The sequence below is a fragment of the Bombina bombina genome, chromosome 7, assembly GCF_027579735.1.
Source record: "Bombina bombina isolate aBomBom1 chromosome 7, aBomBom1.pri, whole genome shotgun sequence".
In the NCBI taxonomy this organism is placed as follows: domain Eukaryota; kingdom Metazoa; phylum Chordata; class Amphibia; order Anura; family Bombinatoridae; genus Bombina; species Bombina bombina.
Genome location: NC_069505.1, coordinates 412,718,528 through 412,737,662, shown reverse-complemented (window position 1 = coordinate 412,737,662; position 19,135 = coordinate 412,718,528). Strand labels below are relative to the sequence as shown.

Below are 19,135 nucleotides of genomic sequence, written 5' to 3'. Positions count from 1 at the left end.
GTGTATCCTGCACCTGTCTATAACTTTATATACACCTGTCTACTAGATCAGTAGCCACCAGAATGTGTATCCTGCACCTGTCTATAACTTTATATACACCTGTCTACTAGATCAGTAGCCACCAGAATGTCTATATTGCACCTGTCTATAACTTTATATACACCTGTCTACTAGATCAGTAGCCACCAGAATGTGTATCCTGCATCTGTCTATAACTTTATATACACCTGTCTACTAGATCAGTAGCCACCAGAATGTGTATCCTGCACCTGTCTATAACTTTATATACACCTGTCTACTAGATCAGTAGCCACCAGAATGTCTATATTGCACCTGTCTATAACTTTATATACACCTGTCTACTAGATCAGTAGCCACCAGAATGTCTATATTGCACCTGTCTATAACTTTATATACACCTGTCTACTAGATCAGTAGCCACCAGAATGTCTATATTGCACCTGTCTATAACTTTATATACACCTGTCTACTAGATCAGTAGCCACCAGAATGTCTATATTGCACCTGTCTATAACTTTATATACACCTGTCTACTACATCAGTAGCCACCAGAATGTCTAGATTGCACCTGTCTATAACTTTATATACACCTGTCTACTAGATCACTAGCCACCAGAATGTGTATCCTTCACCTGTCTATAACTTTATATACACCTGTCTACTAGATCAGTAGCCACCAGAATGTGTATATTGCACCTGTCTATAACTTTATATACGCCTGTCTACTAGATCAGTAGCCACCAGAATGTGTATCCTGCACCTGTCTATAACTTTATATACACCTGTCTACTAGATCAGTAGCCACCAGAATGTGTATCCTGCACCTGTCTATAACTTTATATACACCTGTCTACTAGATCAGTAGCCACCAGAATGTGTATCCTGCACCTGTCTATAACTTTATATACACCTGTCTACTAGATCAGTAGCCACCAGAATGTGTATCCTGCACCTGTCTATAACTTTATATACGCCTGTCTACTAGATCACTAGCCACCAGAATGTGTATCCTGCACCTGTCTATAACTTTATATACACCTGTCTACTAGATCAGTAGCCACCAGAATGTGTATCCTGCACCTGTCTATAACTTTAGATACACCTGTCTACTAGATCAATAGCCACCAGAATGTGTATCCTGCACCTGTCTATAACTTTATATACACCTGTCTACTAGATCACTAGCCACCAGAATGGGGGAAACCAGGCGTGGACTCCTTGCCCAGTGTGCTTAGAGGAATGTGGCTGCATCTCACTGACGAGGCCCATAGGAGGCCGAAACGATCGTCTGGGGTTGTCATGTTCCTTGTTCAGAGGACAATTGCCTGGTATTTCGGGGCTGGACTGACCTTACTTGGCGGGATCAGACTGATATACTTCAGGAAAGTTTTCTTCTGTGAAAAGCACACTGGTCTAAAAGAGGCTGCTTCCGGGTGGTAAATCGCCATAGAACAAGCCACTGAGCTGTTGTTCGTTCCTGGTAGAGCGCTTCTCTCTTTGTATGCAAATTATTATGACCCTGGGGAAGTCCCCCTATGGGTGATGGGGGAAACCAGAGGTGGACTCCTTGCCCAGTGTGCTTAGAGGAATGTGGCTGCACCTCACTGACGAGGCCCATAGGAGGCCGAAACGATCGTCTGGGGTTGTCATGTTCCTTGTTCAGAGGAGAATTGCCTGGTATTTCGGGGCTGGACTGACCTTACTTGGCGGGATCAGACTGATATACTTCAGGAAAGTTTTCTTCTGTGAAAAGCACACTGGTCTAAAAGAGGCTGCTTCTGGGTGGTAAATCGCCATAGAACAAGCCACTGAGCTGTTGTTCGTTCCTGGTAGAGCGCTTCTCTCTTTGTATGCAAATTATTATGACCCTGGGGAAGTCTCCCTATGGGTGATGGGGGAAACCAGACGTGGACTCCTTGCCCAGTGTGCTTAGAGGAATGTGGCTGCACCTCACTGACGAGGCCCATAGGAGGCCGAAACGATCGTCTGGGGTTGTCATGTTCCTTGTTCAGAGGAGAATTGCCTGGTATTTCGGGGCTGTACTGACCTTACTTGGCGGGATCAGACTGATATACTTCAGGAAAGTTTTCTTCTGTGAAAAGCACACTGGTCTAAAAGAGGCTGCTTCCGGGTGGTAAATCGCCATAGAACAAGCCACTGAGCTGTTGTTCGTTCCTGGTAGAGCGCTTCTCTCTTTGTATGCAAATTATTATGACCCTGGGGAAGTCCCCCTATGGGTGATGGGGGAAACCAGACGTGGACTCCTTGCCCAGTGTGCTTAGAGGAATGTGGCTGCACCTCACTGACGAGGCCCATAGGAGGCCGAAACGATCGTCTGGGGTTGTCATGTTCCTTGTTCAGAGGAGAATTGCCTGGTATTTCGGGGCTGTACTGACCTTACTTGGCGGGATCAGACTGATATACTTCAGGAAAGTTTTCTTCTGTGAAAAGCACACTGGTCTAAAAGAGGCTGCTTCCGGGTGGTAAATCGCCATAGAACAAGCCACTGAGCTGTTGTTCGTTCCTGGTAGAGCGCTTCTCTCTTTGTATGCATATAACTTTATATACACCTGTCTACTAGATCAGTAGCCACCAGAATGTATATCCTGCACCTGTCTATAACTTTATATACACCTGTCTACTAGATCAGTAGCCACCAGAACGTGTACCCTGCACCTGTCTATAACTTTATATACACCGGTCTACTAGATCAGTAGCCACCAGAATTTGTATCCTGCACCTGTCTATAACTTTATATACACCTGTCTACTAGATCAGTAGCCACCAGAATGTGTATCCTGCACCTGTCTATAACTTTATATACACCTGTCTACTAGATCAGTAGTCACCAGAATGTGTATCCTGCACCTGTCTATAATTTTATATATGCCTGTCTACTAGATCAGTAGCCACCAGAATGTGTATATTGCACCTGTCTACTAGATCAGTAGCCACCAGAATGTGTATCCTGCACCTCTCTATAACTTTATATACACCTGTCTACTAGATCAGTAGCCACCAGAATGTGTATCCTGCACCTGTCTATAACTTTATATACGCCTGTCTACTAGATCAGTAGCCACCAGAATCTGTATATTGCACCTGTCTATAACTTTATATACACCTTTCTACTAGATCAGTAGCCGCCAGAATGTGTATCCTGCACCTGTCTATAACTTTATATACGCCTGTCTACTAGATCAGTAGCCACCAGAATGTGTATATTGTACCTGTCTATAACTTTATATACACCTGTCTACTAGATCAGTAGCCACCAGAATGTGTTTCCTGCACCTGTCTATAACTTTATATATGCCTGTCTACTAGATCAGTAGCCACCAGAATGTGTATATTGCACCTGTCTATAACTTTATATACACCTGTCTACTAGATCAGTAGCCACCAGAATGACTGAACTTCTGTGCAACACAAGAGATGCTGGGAAAGACTAGGGCGGGTGGGGGGAAGGAAATCACATCAGTGGATAAACGTACTTTGTTTTTTGGGGACTGTATTAAACCCAGAATAAGAAGGAACATACTTAATAATGACCTGCTAAAAAGACAAAATGGATATTTCTGCTCAGTACTGTTCAACCTTAAAGGGACAGTAAAGTCAAAACTAAACTTTCATGATTCAGATAGAGCATGCAATTTAAAACAACTTTCCAAGTTACTTCTGATATCAAATTTGTTTTGTTCTCTAGGTACCTTTTATTGAATAGTAAAACTAGGTAGGCTGATAAGAGCTCAGTAGTGTGCACGTGTCTTTAGTAGTCTGTGGCAGCAGTGTTTTGCAACATTGTATAACAATGCTACGAATAATGTTGCCATACTTGCAGTAGAATATCCCTTTTAGTATAGCTGTTCCTGAAAGTGCAATATTTGTTTATTTGACCCCCATAGCCTCTTATTTACTGACGTCACCAAACTCACATACTCTTTCATATGATGGTGAGAGACCTCAAGATCTTCACATGTGAGATAATGCAATAAAACTCCATGCATTCTAGTGCTTTGTTCCACCTAACTCCTGGTGATATCACTATTTTCAATTACCAGGAGTGTAGGTGGAGCAAAGATCTGGGTTGTAGGAGTTTTTTTGTTTCCTCTGGTTGACAAGTATCATTTCATATGGGATGATCGTGTGGACTCTCACCATCATGAAAGAAATGAATTTATCAGGTAAGCATATTTCTCTTGTAAGGTGTATCCAGTCCACGGATCATCCATTACTTGTGGGATATTCTCATTCCCAACAGTAAGTTGCAAGAGGACACCCACAGCAGAGCTGTCTATATAGCTCCTCCCCTCACTACCATACCCAGTCATTCTCTTGCAACTCTCAACAAGCATGGAGGTAGTAAGAGATAAGTGGTGAAATGTAGCTGTTATTTTGCTTCAATCAAGAGTTTATTATTTTTAAATAGTACCGGAGTTGTGCTATTTTGTTCCAGGCAGGAAAAAAGAAGAATCTGCCTGGGATTTCTATGATCTTAGCAGGTTGTAACTAAGATCCATTGCTGTTCTCACACATGTCTGAAGAGAGAGATAACTTCAGCGGGGGAATGGCGTGCAAGTTAGCCTGCTATGAGGTATGTGCAGTTAATATTTTTCTAGAAGATGTGAAGGCTAGAAAATGCTGCTGATACCAAATTTATGTAAGGTAAGCCTGAATACAGTGATTTAATAGCGACTGGTATCATGCTTACTTTCTGAGGTAAAACTCTTTTATATTTACAATATAAAACGTTTGCTGGCATGTTTAAACATTTTTATATATACTTTGGTGATAAAACTTTATTGGGGCCTAGTTTTTTCCACATGGCTGGCTTAAATTTGCCTAGAAACAGTTCCCTGAGGCTTTCCACTGTGTTACTATGAGTGGGAGGGGCCTAGTTTAGTGCTTTTTTGTGCATTAACTACTACAGACTGAGACATCCAGGGGTTCCCTGAATGCTACAGGACATCTCTAAAGGGCTTTTAGGCTTCCAAAATCGTTTGTTGGGGAAGGTAGGCCCACAGAAAAGCTGTGGCAGTTTGGTGTGACTGTTAAAAAAAACGTCTATATCGTTTTTTTGATCCGGTTTTTGAACTAAGGGGTTAATCATCCATTTGCAAGTGGGTGCAATGCTCTGTTAGCTTATTATACACACTGTAAAAATTTCGTTTGATTTACTGCCTTTTTTCACTGTTTTTCAAATTCTGACAAAATTTGTTTCTCTTAAAGGCACAGTACCGTTTTTTATATTTGCTTGTTAACTTGATTTAAAGTGTTTTCCAAGCTTGCTAGTCTGTATAAACATGTCTGACATAGAGGAAACTCCTTGTTCATTATGTTTAAAAGCCATGGTGGAACCCCCTCTTAGAATGTGTACCAAATGTACTGATTTCACTTTAAGCAATAAAGATCATATTCTGTCTTTCAAAAATGTATCACCAGAGGAATCTGACGAGGGGGAAGTTATGCCGACTAACTCTCCCCACGTGTCAGATCCTTTGACTCCCGCTCAAGGGACTCACGCTCAAATGGCGCCAAGTACATCCAGGGTGCCCATAGCGTTTACTTTACAAGACATGGCGGCAGTAATGGATAATACACTGTCAGTGGTATTAGCCAGACTACCTGTATTTAGAGGAAAGCGAGATAACTCTGGAGTTAGACGAAATACAGAGCATACTGACGCTTTAAGAACTATGTCTGATACTGCCTCACAATATGCAGAAGCTGAAGAAGGAGAGCTTCTTTCTGTGGGTGATATTTCTGACTCAGGGAAGATGATGCAACCTGATTCTGATATTTCTACATTTAAATTTTAAGCTTGAACACCTCCGCGTGTTACTCAGGGAGGTTTTAGCTGCTCTGAATGACTGTCATACAATTGCAGTGCCAGAGAAATTGTGTAGGCTGGATAAATACTATGCACTGCCGGTGTGTACTGATGTTTTTCCAATACCTAAAAGGTTTACAGAAATTATTACTAAGGAATGGGAGATAGAACAGGTGTGCCGTTCTCTCCCCCTCCTGTTTTTAGAAAAATGTTTCCAATAGACGCCACCACACGGGACTTATGGCAGACAGTTCCTAAGGTGGAGGGAGCAGTTTCTACTCTAGCAAAGCTTACTACTATCCCTGTCGAGGACAGTTGTGCTTTCTTAGATTCAATGGATAAAAAGTTAGAGGGTTACCTTAAGAAAATGTTTATTCAACAAGGTTTTATCCTACAGCCCCTTGCATGCATTGCGCCTGTCACTGCTGCTGCGGCGTTCTGGTTTGAGTCTCTGGAAGAGGCTTTACAGGTAGCGACTCCATTGGATGAAATACTTGACAAGCTTAGAGCACTTAAGCTAGCCAATTCTTTTGTTTCTGATGCCATTGTTCATTTGACTAAACTAACGGCTAAGAATTCTGGTTTTGCTATCCAGGCGCGCAGACCGCTATGGCTTAAATCATGGTCAGCTGACGTTACTTCAAAATCGAAGCTGATTAACTTCCCTTCAAGGGGCAGACCCTATTTGGGCCTGGTTTGAAGGAGATTATTGCTGATATCACTGGAGGAAAAGGTCATGCCCTTCCTCAGGATAGGTCAAAACCAAGGGCCAAACAGTCTAATTTTCGTGCCTTTCGAAATTTCAAGGCAAGTGCGGCATCAACTTCCTCTAATGCAAAACAAGAGGGAACTTTTGCTCAGTCCAAGACGGTCTGGAGACCTAACCAGACCTGGAATAAGGGTAAGCAGGCCAAAAAAACCTGCTGCTGCCTCTAAGACAGCATGAAGGAACGACCCCCTATCCGGTAACGGATCTAGTAGGGGGCAGACTTTCGCTCTTCGCCCAGGCGTGGGCAAGAGATGTCCAGGATCCCTGGGCGTTGGAAATTATATCCCAGGGATATCTTCTGGACTTCAAGGCTTCCCCCCCAAAAGGGAGATTTCACCTTTCACAATTATCTGCAAACCAGATAAAGAGAGAGGCATTCTTACACTACGTACAAGACCTCCTAGTTATGGGAGTGATCCATCCAGTCCCAAAGGAGGAACAGGGACAGGGATTTTACTCAAATCTGTTTGTGGTTCCCAAAAAAGAGGGAACCTTCAGACCAATTTTGGATCTAAAGATCTTAAACAAATTCCTCAGAGTTCCATCATTCAAGATGGAGACTATTCGTACCATCCTACCTATTATCCAGGAGGGTCAATACATGACTACAGTGGATTTAAAGGATGCTTATCTGCACATTCCGATACACAAAGATCATCATCGGTTTCTCAGGTTTGCCTTCCAAGACAGGCACTACCAGTTTGTAGCTCTTCCCTTTGGGTTAGCTACAGCCCCAAGAATTTTTACGAAGGTTCTGGGGTCGCAGTGGCCCCTTATTTAGACGACATCCTGATTCAGGCGTCAAACTTCCAAATTGCCAAGTCTCATACGGACATAGTGTTGGCATTTCTGAGGTCGCATGGGTGGAAGGTGAACGAGAAAAAGAGTTCTCTATCCCCCCTCACAAGAGTTTCCTTCCTAGGGACTCTGATAGATTCTGTAGAAATGAAGATTTACCTGACGGAGTCCAGGTTATCAAAACTTCTAAATTCCTGCCGTGTTCTTTATTCCATTCCTCGCCCGGTGGCTCTGTGCATGGAAGTAATCGGCTTAATGGTAGCGGCAATGGACATAGTGCCGTTTGCACGCCTACATCTCAGACCGCTGCAACTATGCATGCTCAGTCATTGGAATGGGGATTACACAGATTTGTCCCCTTTACTGAATCTGGACCAAGAGACCAGGGATTCTCTTCTCTGGTGGCTATCTCAGGCCCATCTGTCCAAAGGTATGACCTTTCGCAGGCCAGATTGGACAATTGTAACGACAGATGCCAGCCTTCTAGGTTGGGGTGCAGTCTGGAACTCCCTGAAGGCTCAGGGATCGTGGACTCAGGAGGAGTCACTCCTTCCAATAAACATTCTGGAACTAAGAGCGATATTCAATGCTCTTCAGGCTTGGCCTCATCTAGCGACAATGAGGTTCATCAGATTTCAGTCGGACAACATCACGACTGTGGCTTACATCAACCATCAAGGGGGAACAAGGAGTTCCCTAGCGATGTTAGAAGTCTCAAAGATAATTCGCTGGGCAGAGATTCACTCTTGCCACCTATCAGCTATCCATATCCCAGGTGTAGAGAACTGGGAGGCGGATTTTCTAAGTCGTCAGACTTTTCATCCAGGGGAGTGGGAACTCCATCCTGAGGTGTTTGCACAATTGGTTCTTTGTTGGAGCAAACCAGAACTGGATCTCATGGCGTCTCGCCAGAACGCCAAGCTTCCTTGTTACGGATCCAGGTCCAGGGACCCCAAGGCAACGCTGATAGATGCTCTAGCAGCGCCTTGGTCCTTTAACCTGGCTTATGTGTTTCCCCCGTTTCCTCTGCTCCCTCGTCTGATTGCCAAAGTCAAGCAGGAGAGAGCATCAGTGATCTTGATAGCGCCTGCGTGGCCATCCAGGACTTGGTATGCAGATCTGGTGGACATGTCATCCTTTCCACCATGGAAAAAGGTCCTTTCAACCATCCAAATCTAATTTCTCTGAGGCTGACTGCCTGGAGATTGAACGCTTGATTTTATCAAAGAGTGGTTTCTTCGAGTCAGTCATTGATACCTTGATTCAGGCACGGAAGCCTGTCACCAGGAAAATCTATCATAAAATATGGCGTAAATATCTTTATTGGTGTGAATCTAAGGGCTACTCATGGAGTAAGGTCAGGATTCCCAGGATATTATCTTTTCTCCAAGAAGGATTGGAGAAAGGATTGTCAGCTAGTTCCTTAAAGGGACAGATTTCTGCGCTATCCTTTTGCACAAGCGTCTGGCGGATGCCCCAGACATTCAGGCATTTTGTCAGGCTTTAGTTAGAATCAAGCCTGTGTTTAAACCTGTTGCTCCACCTTGGAGCTTAAATTTGGTTCTTAAAGGGTTCCGTTTGAACCTCTTCATTCCATAGATATCAAACTTTTATCTTGGAAAGTTCTTTTTTTGGTAGCTATTTCCTCGGCTCGTAGAGTTTCTGAGTTATCTGCCTTACAATGTGATTCTCCTTATCTGATCTTCCATGCAGATAAGGTAGTTCTGCGTACCAAACCTGGGTTTTTACCTAAGCTGGTATCTAATAAGAATATCAATCAAGAGATTGTTGTTTGTTGTCTACTCTGGACAGAGGAGAGGTCAAAAGGCTTCGGCAACCTCTCTTTCTTTTTGGCTAAGAAGCATAATCCGCTTAGCCTATGAGACTGCTGGCCAGCAGCCTCCAGAAAGGATTACAGCTCATTCTACTAGAGCTGTGGCTTCCACATGGGCCTTTAAAAATGAGGCTTCTGTTGAACAGATTTGCAAGGCGGCGACTTGGTCTTCGCTTCATACTTTTTCAAAATTCTACAAATTTGATACTTTTGCTTCTTCGGAGGCTATTTTTGGGAGAAAGGTTTTACAGGCAGTGGTACCTGCCTTGTCCCTCCCTTCATCCGTGTACTTTAGCTTTGGTATTGGTATCCCACAAGTAATGGATGATCCGTGGACTGGATACACCTTACAAGAGAAAACATAATTTATGCTTACCTAATAAATGTATTTATCTTGTGGTGTATCCAGTCCATGGCCCGCCCTGTCATTTTAAGGCAGGTATTTTTTAATTTTAAACTACAGTCACCACTGCACCCTATGCTTTCTCCTTTCTCTGCTTGTTTTCGGTCGAATGACTGGATATGGTAGTGAGGGGAGGAGCTATATAGACAGCTCTGCTGTGGGTGTCCTCTTGCAACTTCCTGTTGGGAATGAGAATATCCCACAAGTAATGGATGATCCGTGGACTGTATACACCACAAGAGAAATAAATTTATCAGGTAAGCATAAATTATGTTTGTTTTTTTTTAAATTTCTTAATGAAAGTGATACAGCCAATCAAAAGCCATCCCGCCTGCCCCATTGCCAATAGCAGAGCATACGATTGCTCATAGACACAGCATGCTTAGTGCTTTATGGCAACAGGACCCACCTTTCAGCCTATCCTGTAGCAATAAATAGGACTTTTATGTTACTTTAATCACAACCTTCTATGTTTTCCTTTTATAGTAACATGTTTAAAACAGACTATACAGATAATAAGGGTCGCAGTAAACGCGAGACACAAATGTCTTTTTCTTTCCTTTACAGAAAGAGCTGAAGAATATTGATCAACCGTTCCATGCGCTGGCAGAAAATCTTCATCACCTGTATCAAGAAAAAGTGGAGATTTTCAAGAGCCTCATGTAGCGTTCTAGTCTCTATGACCTTATGTATTTTTTATATTCTTGCACAACGCGCATTTCATTGGTGACCTATTAAACCTATTTTTTGTAAATGTCTTGATCCCTTGTAACTAAAACAGTAAAAACACACAATGGTCTATATGAATAAAGACTTATTGAGGGAAAATAATATGCCTTGCTAGATCTGTGAGGTCCCATACAAAATACATAAAGAATAAAGCTCCACTGAAGAATTAGAATATCACTTGGGGGCATTCACTTTGTTTCTAGAGCACTGAGTGAGAAAAATTAGTCTTTTTTCATAAAATAAATTTAGCAGTGCCGAGGAAGAGGCAAGACAAGGATTCCCTGTCTGTGTTTTGGATTTTTTGCTGGTCAGAGTGAAATGCAAAATAAACCCTCGCTGGCCTTCTGTGCAAGGAAAACACGTGATTTTACCTTGCGTTTCAAAGCTGGCTGCGCTGGCTCAAATAAATGTTTTTTTATTATATAATTTTCAAATCAGGCTACTGTATATACAAATATAGGCATTTTTATTTTTTAAATATTTCCTGACTAATTTTAAATCATTTTTAAAGTAATACCGGAGGCTCTCAGTATATAACGGGATATGGTGAGCCTATGTTTGAAAATGAATTGAGGCTCATTTCACCTATGTTTTCTAGTGATTGCCAGTGAATGCTTTTCCTATTAATATATGTAGATGTGTTAATATGTGATATCTCTCACAGAAAAGGAGAACCACAGAAAAACAGCACCACCTAGGAAACACGTGGGCGAAACAGGTTCTGTAATTAAGCATTTCTACAACTTGCTCTTGACTAGAAAGAGCATAACAGGAGCTAGGTATGTACATTTGGATACTTTGGGGTCGATCCGATATAAAGCGTCGCCCGCAAAAGCCGCCGACGCCAATAATTGCGCGGATTTGGTATCCTATATACGGCGTAAGCTAGAAGTTACGCCCGTATATTTCTGCCGTCGCCCGCAGTTTTTTGGGCCATAGGCAGGTATACCAAACCCGCGCAATTTGGTATCCAATATGCAGCGTAAGGACTTACGTGGCGAGAATGGAGAAAACTTACTCCATTTCTCCAACATAGGTGTGTCCGGTCCACGGCGTCATCCTTACTTGTGGGATATTCTCTTCCCCAACAGGAAATGGCAAAGAGCCCAGCAAAGCTGGTCACATGATCCCTCCTAGGCTCCGCCTACCCCAGTCATTCTCTTTGCCGTTGTACAGGCAACATCTCCACGGAGATGGCTTAGAGTTTTTTAGTGTTTAACTGTAGTTTTTCATTATTCAATCAAGAGTTTGTTATTTTCAAATAGTGCTGGTACGTACTATTTACTCAGAAACAGAAAAGAGATGAAGAATTCTGTTTGTATGAGGAAAATGATTTTAGCAACCGTAACTAAAATCCATGGCTGTTCCACACAGGACTGTTGAGAGCATTAACTTCAGTTGGGGGAACAGTTTGCAGTCCTTTGCTGCTTGAGGTATGACACATTCTAACAAGACGATGTAATGCTGGAAGCTGTCATTTTCCCTATGGGATCCGGTAAGCCATGTTTATTACGATTGTAAATAAGGGCTTCACAAGGGCTTATTTAGACTGTAGACATTTTTTGGGCTAAATCGATTGATATTAACACTTATTTAGCCTTGAGGAATCATTTATTCTGGGTATTTTGATATAATTATATCGGCAGGCACTGTTTTAGACACCTTATTCTTTAGGGGCTTTCCCAAAGCATAGGCAGAGTCTCATTTTCGCGCCGGTGTTGCGCACTTGTTTTTGAGAGGCATGGCATGCAGTCGCATGTGAGAGGAGCTCTGATACTGATAAAAGACTTCTGAAGGCATCATTTGGTATCGTATTCCCCTTGGGTTTGGTTGGGTCTCAGCAAAGCAGATACCAGGGACTGTAAAGGGGTTAAAGCTTAAAACGGCTCCGGTTCCGTTATTTTAAGGGTTAAAGCTTCCAAAATTGGTGTGCAATATTTTCAAGGCTTTAAGACACTGTGGTGAAAGTTTGGTGAATTTTGAACAATTCCTTCATGTTTTTTCGCAATTGCAGTAATAAAGTGTGTTCAGTTTAAAATTTAAAGTGACAGTAACGGTTTTATTTCAAAACGTTTTTTGTACTTTCTTATCAAGTTTATGCCTGTTTAACATGTCTGAACTACCAGATAGACTGTGTTCTGAATGTGGGGAAGCCAGAATTCCTATTCATTTAAATAAATGTGATTTATGTGATAATGACAATGATGCCCAAGATGATTCCTCAAGTGAGGGGAGTAAGCATGGTACTGCATCATTCCCTCCTTCGTCTACACGAGTCTTGCCCACTCAGGAGGCCCCTAGTACATCTAGCGCGCCAATACTCCTTACTATGCAACAATTAACGGCTGTAATGGATAATTCTGTCAAAAACATTTTAGCCAAAATGAACCCTTGTCAGCGTAAGCGTGGATGCTCTGTTTTAGTTACTGAAGAGCATGACGACGCTGATATTAATATCTCTGAAGGGCCCCTAACCCAATCTGAGGGAGCCAGGGAGGTTTTGTCTGAGGGAGAAATTACTGATTTAGGGAACATTTCTCAGCAGGCTGAATCTGATGTGATTACTTTTAAATTTAAATTGGAACATCTCCGCATTTTGCTTAAGGAGGTATTATCCACTCTGGATGATTGTGAAAATTTGGTCATCCCAGAGAAACTATGTAAAATGGACAAGTTCCTAGAGGTGCCGGGGCTCCCAGAAGCTTTTCCTATACCCAAGCGGGTGGCGGACATTGTTAATAAAGAATGGGAAAGGCCCGGTATTCCTTTCGTCCCTCCCCCCATATTTAAAAAATTGTTTCCTATGGTCGACCCCAGAAAGGACTTATGGCAGTCAGTCCCCAAGGTCGAGGGAGCGGTTTCTACTTTAAACAAACGCACCACTATTCCCATAGAGGATAGTTGTGCTTTCAAAGATCCTATGGATAAAAAATTAGAAGGTTTGCTTAAAAAGATGTTTGTTCAGCAGGGTTACCTTCTACAACCCATTTCATGCATTGTCCCTGTCACTACAGCCGCATATTTCTGGTTTGATGAACTGATTAAGGTGCTCGATAGTGACTCTCCTCCTTATGAGGAGATTATGGACAGAGTCAATGCTCTCAAATTGGCTAATTCTTTCACTCTAGACGCCTCTTTGCAATTGGCTAAGTTAGCGGCTAAGAATTCTGGGTTTGCTATTGTGGCGCGCAGAGCGCTTTGGTTGAAATCTTGGTCGGCTGATGCGTCTTCCAAGAACAAGCTACTAAACATTCCTTTCAAGGGGAAAACGCTGTTTGGTCCTGACTTGAAAGAGATTATCTCTGATATCACTGGGGGTAAGGGCCATGCCCTTCCTCAGGATCGGCCTTTCAAGGCAAAAAATAGACCTAATTTTCGTCCCTTTCGTAAAAACGGACCAGCCCAAGGTGCTACGTCCTCTAAGCAAGAGGGTAATACTTCTCAGGCCAAGCCAGCTTGGAGACCAATGCAAGGCTGGAACAAGGGAAAGCAGGCAAAGAAACCTGCCACTGCTACCAAGACAGCATGAAATATCGGCCCCCGATCCGGGACCGGATCTGGTGGGGGGCAGACTCTCTCTCTTCGCTCAGGCTTGGGCAAGAGATGTTCTGGATCCTTGGGCGCTAGAAATAGTCTCCCAGGGTTATCTTCTGGAATTCAAGGGACTTCCCCCAAGGGGAAGGTTCCACAGGTCTCAGTTGTCTTCAGACCACATAAAAAGACAGGCGTTCTTACATTGTGTAGAAGACCTGTTAAAAATGGGAGTGATTCATCCTGTTCCATTGAGAGAACAAGGGATGGGGTTCTACTCCAATCTGTTCATAGTTCCCAAAAAAGAGGGAACGTTCAGACCAATCCTAGATCTCAAGATCTTAAACAAATTTCTCAAGGTCCCATCTTTCAAGATGGAAACCATTCGAACTATCCTTCCTTCCATCCAGGAAGGTCAATTCATGACCACGGTGGATTTAAAGGATGCGTATCTACATATTCCTATCCACAAGGAACATCATCGGTTCCTAAGGTTTGCATTCCTGGACAAACATTACCAGTTCGTGGCGCTTCCTTTCGGATTAGCCACTGCTCCAAGGATTTTCACAAAGGTACTAGGGTCCCTTCTAGCTGTGCTAAGACCAAGGGGCATTGCAGTTGTACCTTACCTGGACGACATTCTGATTCAAGCGTCGTCCCTCCCTCGAGCAAAGGCTCACACGGACATCGTCCTGGCCTTTCTCAGATCGCACGGCTGGAAAGTGAACGTGGAAAAGAGTTCTCTATCCCCGTCAACAAGGGGTCCCTTCTTGGGAACAATTATAGACTCCTCAGAAATGAGGATTTTTCTAACAGAGGCCAGAAAGACAAAGCTTCTGGACTCTTGTCGAATACTTCATTCCGTTCCTCTTCCTTCCGTAGCTCAGTGCATGGAAGTGATCGGGTTGATGGTAGCGACAATGGACATAGTTCCTTTTGCGCGCATTCATCTAAGACCATTACAACTGTGCATGCTCAGTCAGTGGAATGGGGACTATACAGACTTGTCTCCAAAGATACAAGTAAATCAGAGGACCAGAGACTCACTCCGTTGGTGGCTGTCCCTGGACAACCTGTCACGAGGGATGACATTCCACAGACCAGAGTGGGTCATTGTCACGACCGACGCCAGTCTGATGGGCTGGGGCGCGGTCTGGGGATCCCTGAAAGCTCAGGGTCTTTGGTCTCGGGAAGAATCTCTTCTACCGATAAATATTCTGGAACTGAGAGCGATATTCAAGGCTCTCAAGGCTTGGCCTCAGCTAGCGGGGACCAAGTTCATACGGTTTCAATCAGACAACATGACGACTGTTGCGTACATCAACCATCAGGGGGGAACAAGGAGTTCCCTAGCGATGGAAGAAGTGACCAAGATTATTCTATGGGCGGAGTCTCACTCCTGCCACCTGTCTGCTATCCACATCCCGGGAGTGGAAAATTGGGAAGCGGATTTTCTGAGTCGTCAGACATTGCATCCGGGGGAGTGGGAACTCCATCCGGAAATCTTTGCCCAAGTCACTCAACTTTGGGGCATTCCAGACATGGATCTGATGGCCTCTCGTCAGAACTTCAAAGTTCCTTGCTACGGGTCCAGATCCAGGGATCCCAAGGCGGCTCTAGTGGATGCACTAGTAGCACCTTGGACCTTCAAACTAGCTTATGTGTTCCCGCCGTTTCCTCTCATCCCCAGGCTGGTAGCCAGGATCAATCAGGAGAGGGCGTCGGTGATCTTGATAGCTCCTGCGTGGCCACGCAGGACTTGGTATGCAGATCTGGTGAATATGTCATCGGCTCCACCTTGGAAGCTACCTTTGAGACGAGACCTTCTTGTTCAGGGTCCGTTCGAACATCCGAATCTGGTTTCACTCCAGCTGACTGCTTGGAGATTGAACACTTGATTTTATCGAAGCGAGGTTTCTCAGATTCTGTTATCGATACTCTTGTTCAGGCCAGAAAGCCTGTAACTAGAAAGATTTACCACAAAATTTGGAAAAAATATATCTGTTGGTGTGAATCTAAAGGATTCCCTTGGGACAAGGTTCAGATTCCTAGGATTCTATCCTTCCTTCAAGAAGGATTGGAAAAAGGATTATCGGCAAGTTCCCTGAAGGGACAGATTTCTGCCTTGTCGGTGTTACTTCACAAAAAACTGGCAGCTGTGCCAGATGTTCAAGCCTTTGTTCAGGCTCTGGTTAGAATCAAGCCTGTTTACAAACCTTTGACTCCTCCTTGGAGTCTCAATCTAGTTCTTTCAGTTCTTCAGGGGGTTCCGTTTGAACCCTTACATTCCGTTGATATTAAGTTATTATCTTGGAAAGTTTTGTTTTTAGTTGCAATTTCTTCTGCTAGAAGAGTTTCAGAATTATCTGCTCTGCAGTGTTCTCCTCCTTATCTGGTGTTCCATGCAGATAAGGTGGTTTTACGTACTAAACCTGGTTTTCTTCCAAAAGTTGTTTCTAACAAAAACATTAACCAGGAGATTATCGTACCTTCTCTGTGTCCGAAACCAGTTTCAAAGAAGGAACGCTTGTTGCACAATTTGGATGTTGTTCGCGCTCTAAAATTCTATTTAGATGCTACAAAGGATTTTAGACAAACATCTTCCCTGTTTGTTGTTTATTCAGGTAAAAGGAGAGGTCAAAAAGCAACTTCTACCTCTCTCTCTTTTTGGATTAAAAGCATCATCAGATTGGCTTACGAGACTGCCGGACGGCAGCCTCCCGAAAGAATCACGGCTCATTCCACTAGGGCTGTGGCTTCCACATGGGCCTTCAAGAACGAGGCTTCTGTTGATCAGATATGTAGGGCAGCGACTTGGTCTTCACTGCACACTTTTACCAAATTTTACAAGTTTGATACTTTTGCTTCTTCTGAGGCTATTTTTGGGAGAAAGGTTTTGCAAGCCGTGGTGCCTTCCATTTAGGTGACCTGATTTGCTCCCTCCCTTCATCCGTGTCCTAAAGCTTTGGTATTGGTTCCCACAAGTAAGGATGACGCCGTGGACCGGACACACCTATGTTGGAGAAAACAGAATTTATGTTTACCTGATAAATTTCTTTCTCCAACGGTGTGTCCGGTCCACGGCCCGCCCTGGTTTTTTAATCAGGTCTGATAATTTATTTTCTTTAACTACAGTCACCACGGTACCATATGGTTTCTCCTATGCTATTATTCCTCCTTAACGTCGGTCGAATGACTGGGGTAGGCGGAGCCTAGGAGGGATCATGTGACCAGCTTTGCTGGGCTCTTTGCCATTTCCTGTTGGGGAAGAGAATATCCCACAAGTAAGGATGACGCCGTGGACCGGACACACCGTTGGAGAAAGAAATTTATCAGGTAAACATAAATTCTGTTTTTCACCTCGCCACAAAAAGCAGCCGTAAGAAGCCTTACGCTGACTATTGGAGCCCCGTAACTCCCTAAACTAGCTGCTAAAATAAACCTAACACCTAACGCATGCGCAATGTCTATCTCCCTGTCAACCGCGATCTTCTAAAATAAACCTAACACCTAACGCATGCGCAATGTCTATCTCCCTGTCAACCGCGATCCCCCCCCCCCCGAAATCCCTAATAAAGTTATTACCCCCTAAAACGCCGCTCCCGTACCCCGCCGCCAGCTATATTATATCTATAACCCCCTAAAGTGAGCCCCTAACACCGCCGCCATCTATATTACAATTATTAACCCCTAATGTAAGCCCCTTACACCGCCGCCATCTCTATTAAAATGATTAACCCCTAATTTAATCTACCTACCCCGCCGCCAGCTATGTTATCTATATTAACCCTAAGTATATTATAGTTAATATAGTTATTACATTATATATATTAACTATATTAACCCTAATTATATTAGGGTTAATATAGTTACTATAGTATTTATATTAACTATATTAACTCTATCTAACCCTAACACCCCTAACTATATTTATATTAAATTAATCTAATTAATTTATAAACTAAAATATTCCTATTTAAATCTAAATACTTACCTATAAAATAAACCCTAAGATAGCTACAATATAATTAATAATTACATTGTAGCTATGTTAGGGTTAATATTTATTTTACAGGTAAATAGTTAATTATTTTAACTAGGTATAATAGATATTAAATAGTTATTAACTATTTAATATCTATCTAGTTAAAATAATTACCCAATTACCTGTAAAATAAATCCTAACCTAAGTTACAAATACACCTACACTATCAATAAATTAAATAAACTACAAACATCTATCTAAAAATACAATTAAATTAACTAAACTAAATTACAAAAAAAAACAAACACTAAATTACAAAAAATAAAAAAAGGATTACAAGATTTTTAAGCTAATTACACCTATTCTAAGCCCCCTAATTAAATAATAAACCCCCAAAATAACAAAACTTCCCTGCCCTATTCTAAATTAAACAAATTTCAAAGCTCTTTACCTTACCAGCCCTTAAAAGGGCCTTTTGTGGGGCATGCCCCAAAGAATTCAGCTCTTTTGCATTCAATAAATACAATCCCCCCCCCCATTACAACCCACCACCCACATACCCCTATTCTAAACCCACCCAAACCCCCCTTAAAAAATCCTAACACTACCCCCCTGAAGATCTCCCTACCTTGTCTTCACCACACCGGGCCGAACTCCTGATCCGATCCGGGCGATGTCGTCCTCCAAGCGGCAAAGAAGAATTCTTCCTCCGGCGACGTCTTCCTCCAAGCGGCAGCAAAGTCTTCATTCTTCCGGCGGCATCTTCAATCTTCTTTCTTCGCTCCGCCGCCGCGGAGCATCCATCCCGGCCGACTGCTAAACTTGGAATGAGGTACCTTTAAATGACGTCATCCAAGATGGCGTCCGCCGAATTCCGATTGGCTGATAGGATTCTATCAGCCAATCGGAATTAAGTTAAAAAAATCTGATTGGCTGATTGAATCAGCCAATCAGATTCAAGTTCAATCCGATTGGCTGATCCAATCAGCCAATCAGATTGAGCTCGCATTCTATTGGCTGTTCCGATTAGTTAATTTAATTGTATTTTTAGATAGATGTTTGTAGTTTATTACATTTATTGATAGTGTAGGTGTATTTATTTTACAGGTAATTGGGTAATTATTTTAACTAGGTAGATATTAAATAGTTAATAACTATTTAATATCTATTATACCTAGTTAAAATAATTAACTATTTACCTGTAAAATAAATATTAACCCTAACATAGCTACAAT

At 42.7% G+C, this 19,135-nt stretch overlaps 1 protein-coding gene across 1 annotated transcript in view; it reads left to right on the top strand.

The window, feature by feature from the left end:
* IFT27 (intraflagellar transport 27) overlaps positions 1 to 10,561 on the top strand; it is a 55,056-nt gene extending 44,495 nt beyond the window's left edge. The window contains 1 exon segment of the mRNA XM_053689038.1: positions 10,223 to 10,561. Within this exon segment, the coding sequence (XP_053545013.1) occupies positions 10,223 to 10,321 (99 nt within the window). The 3' untranslated portion in view covers positions 10,322 to 10,561.
* Positions 10,562 to 19,135: the final 8,574 nt, after the last annotated feature.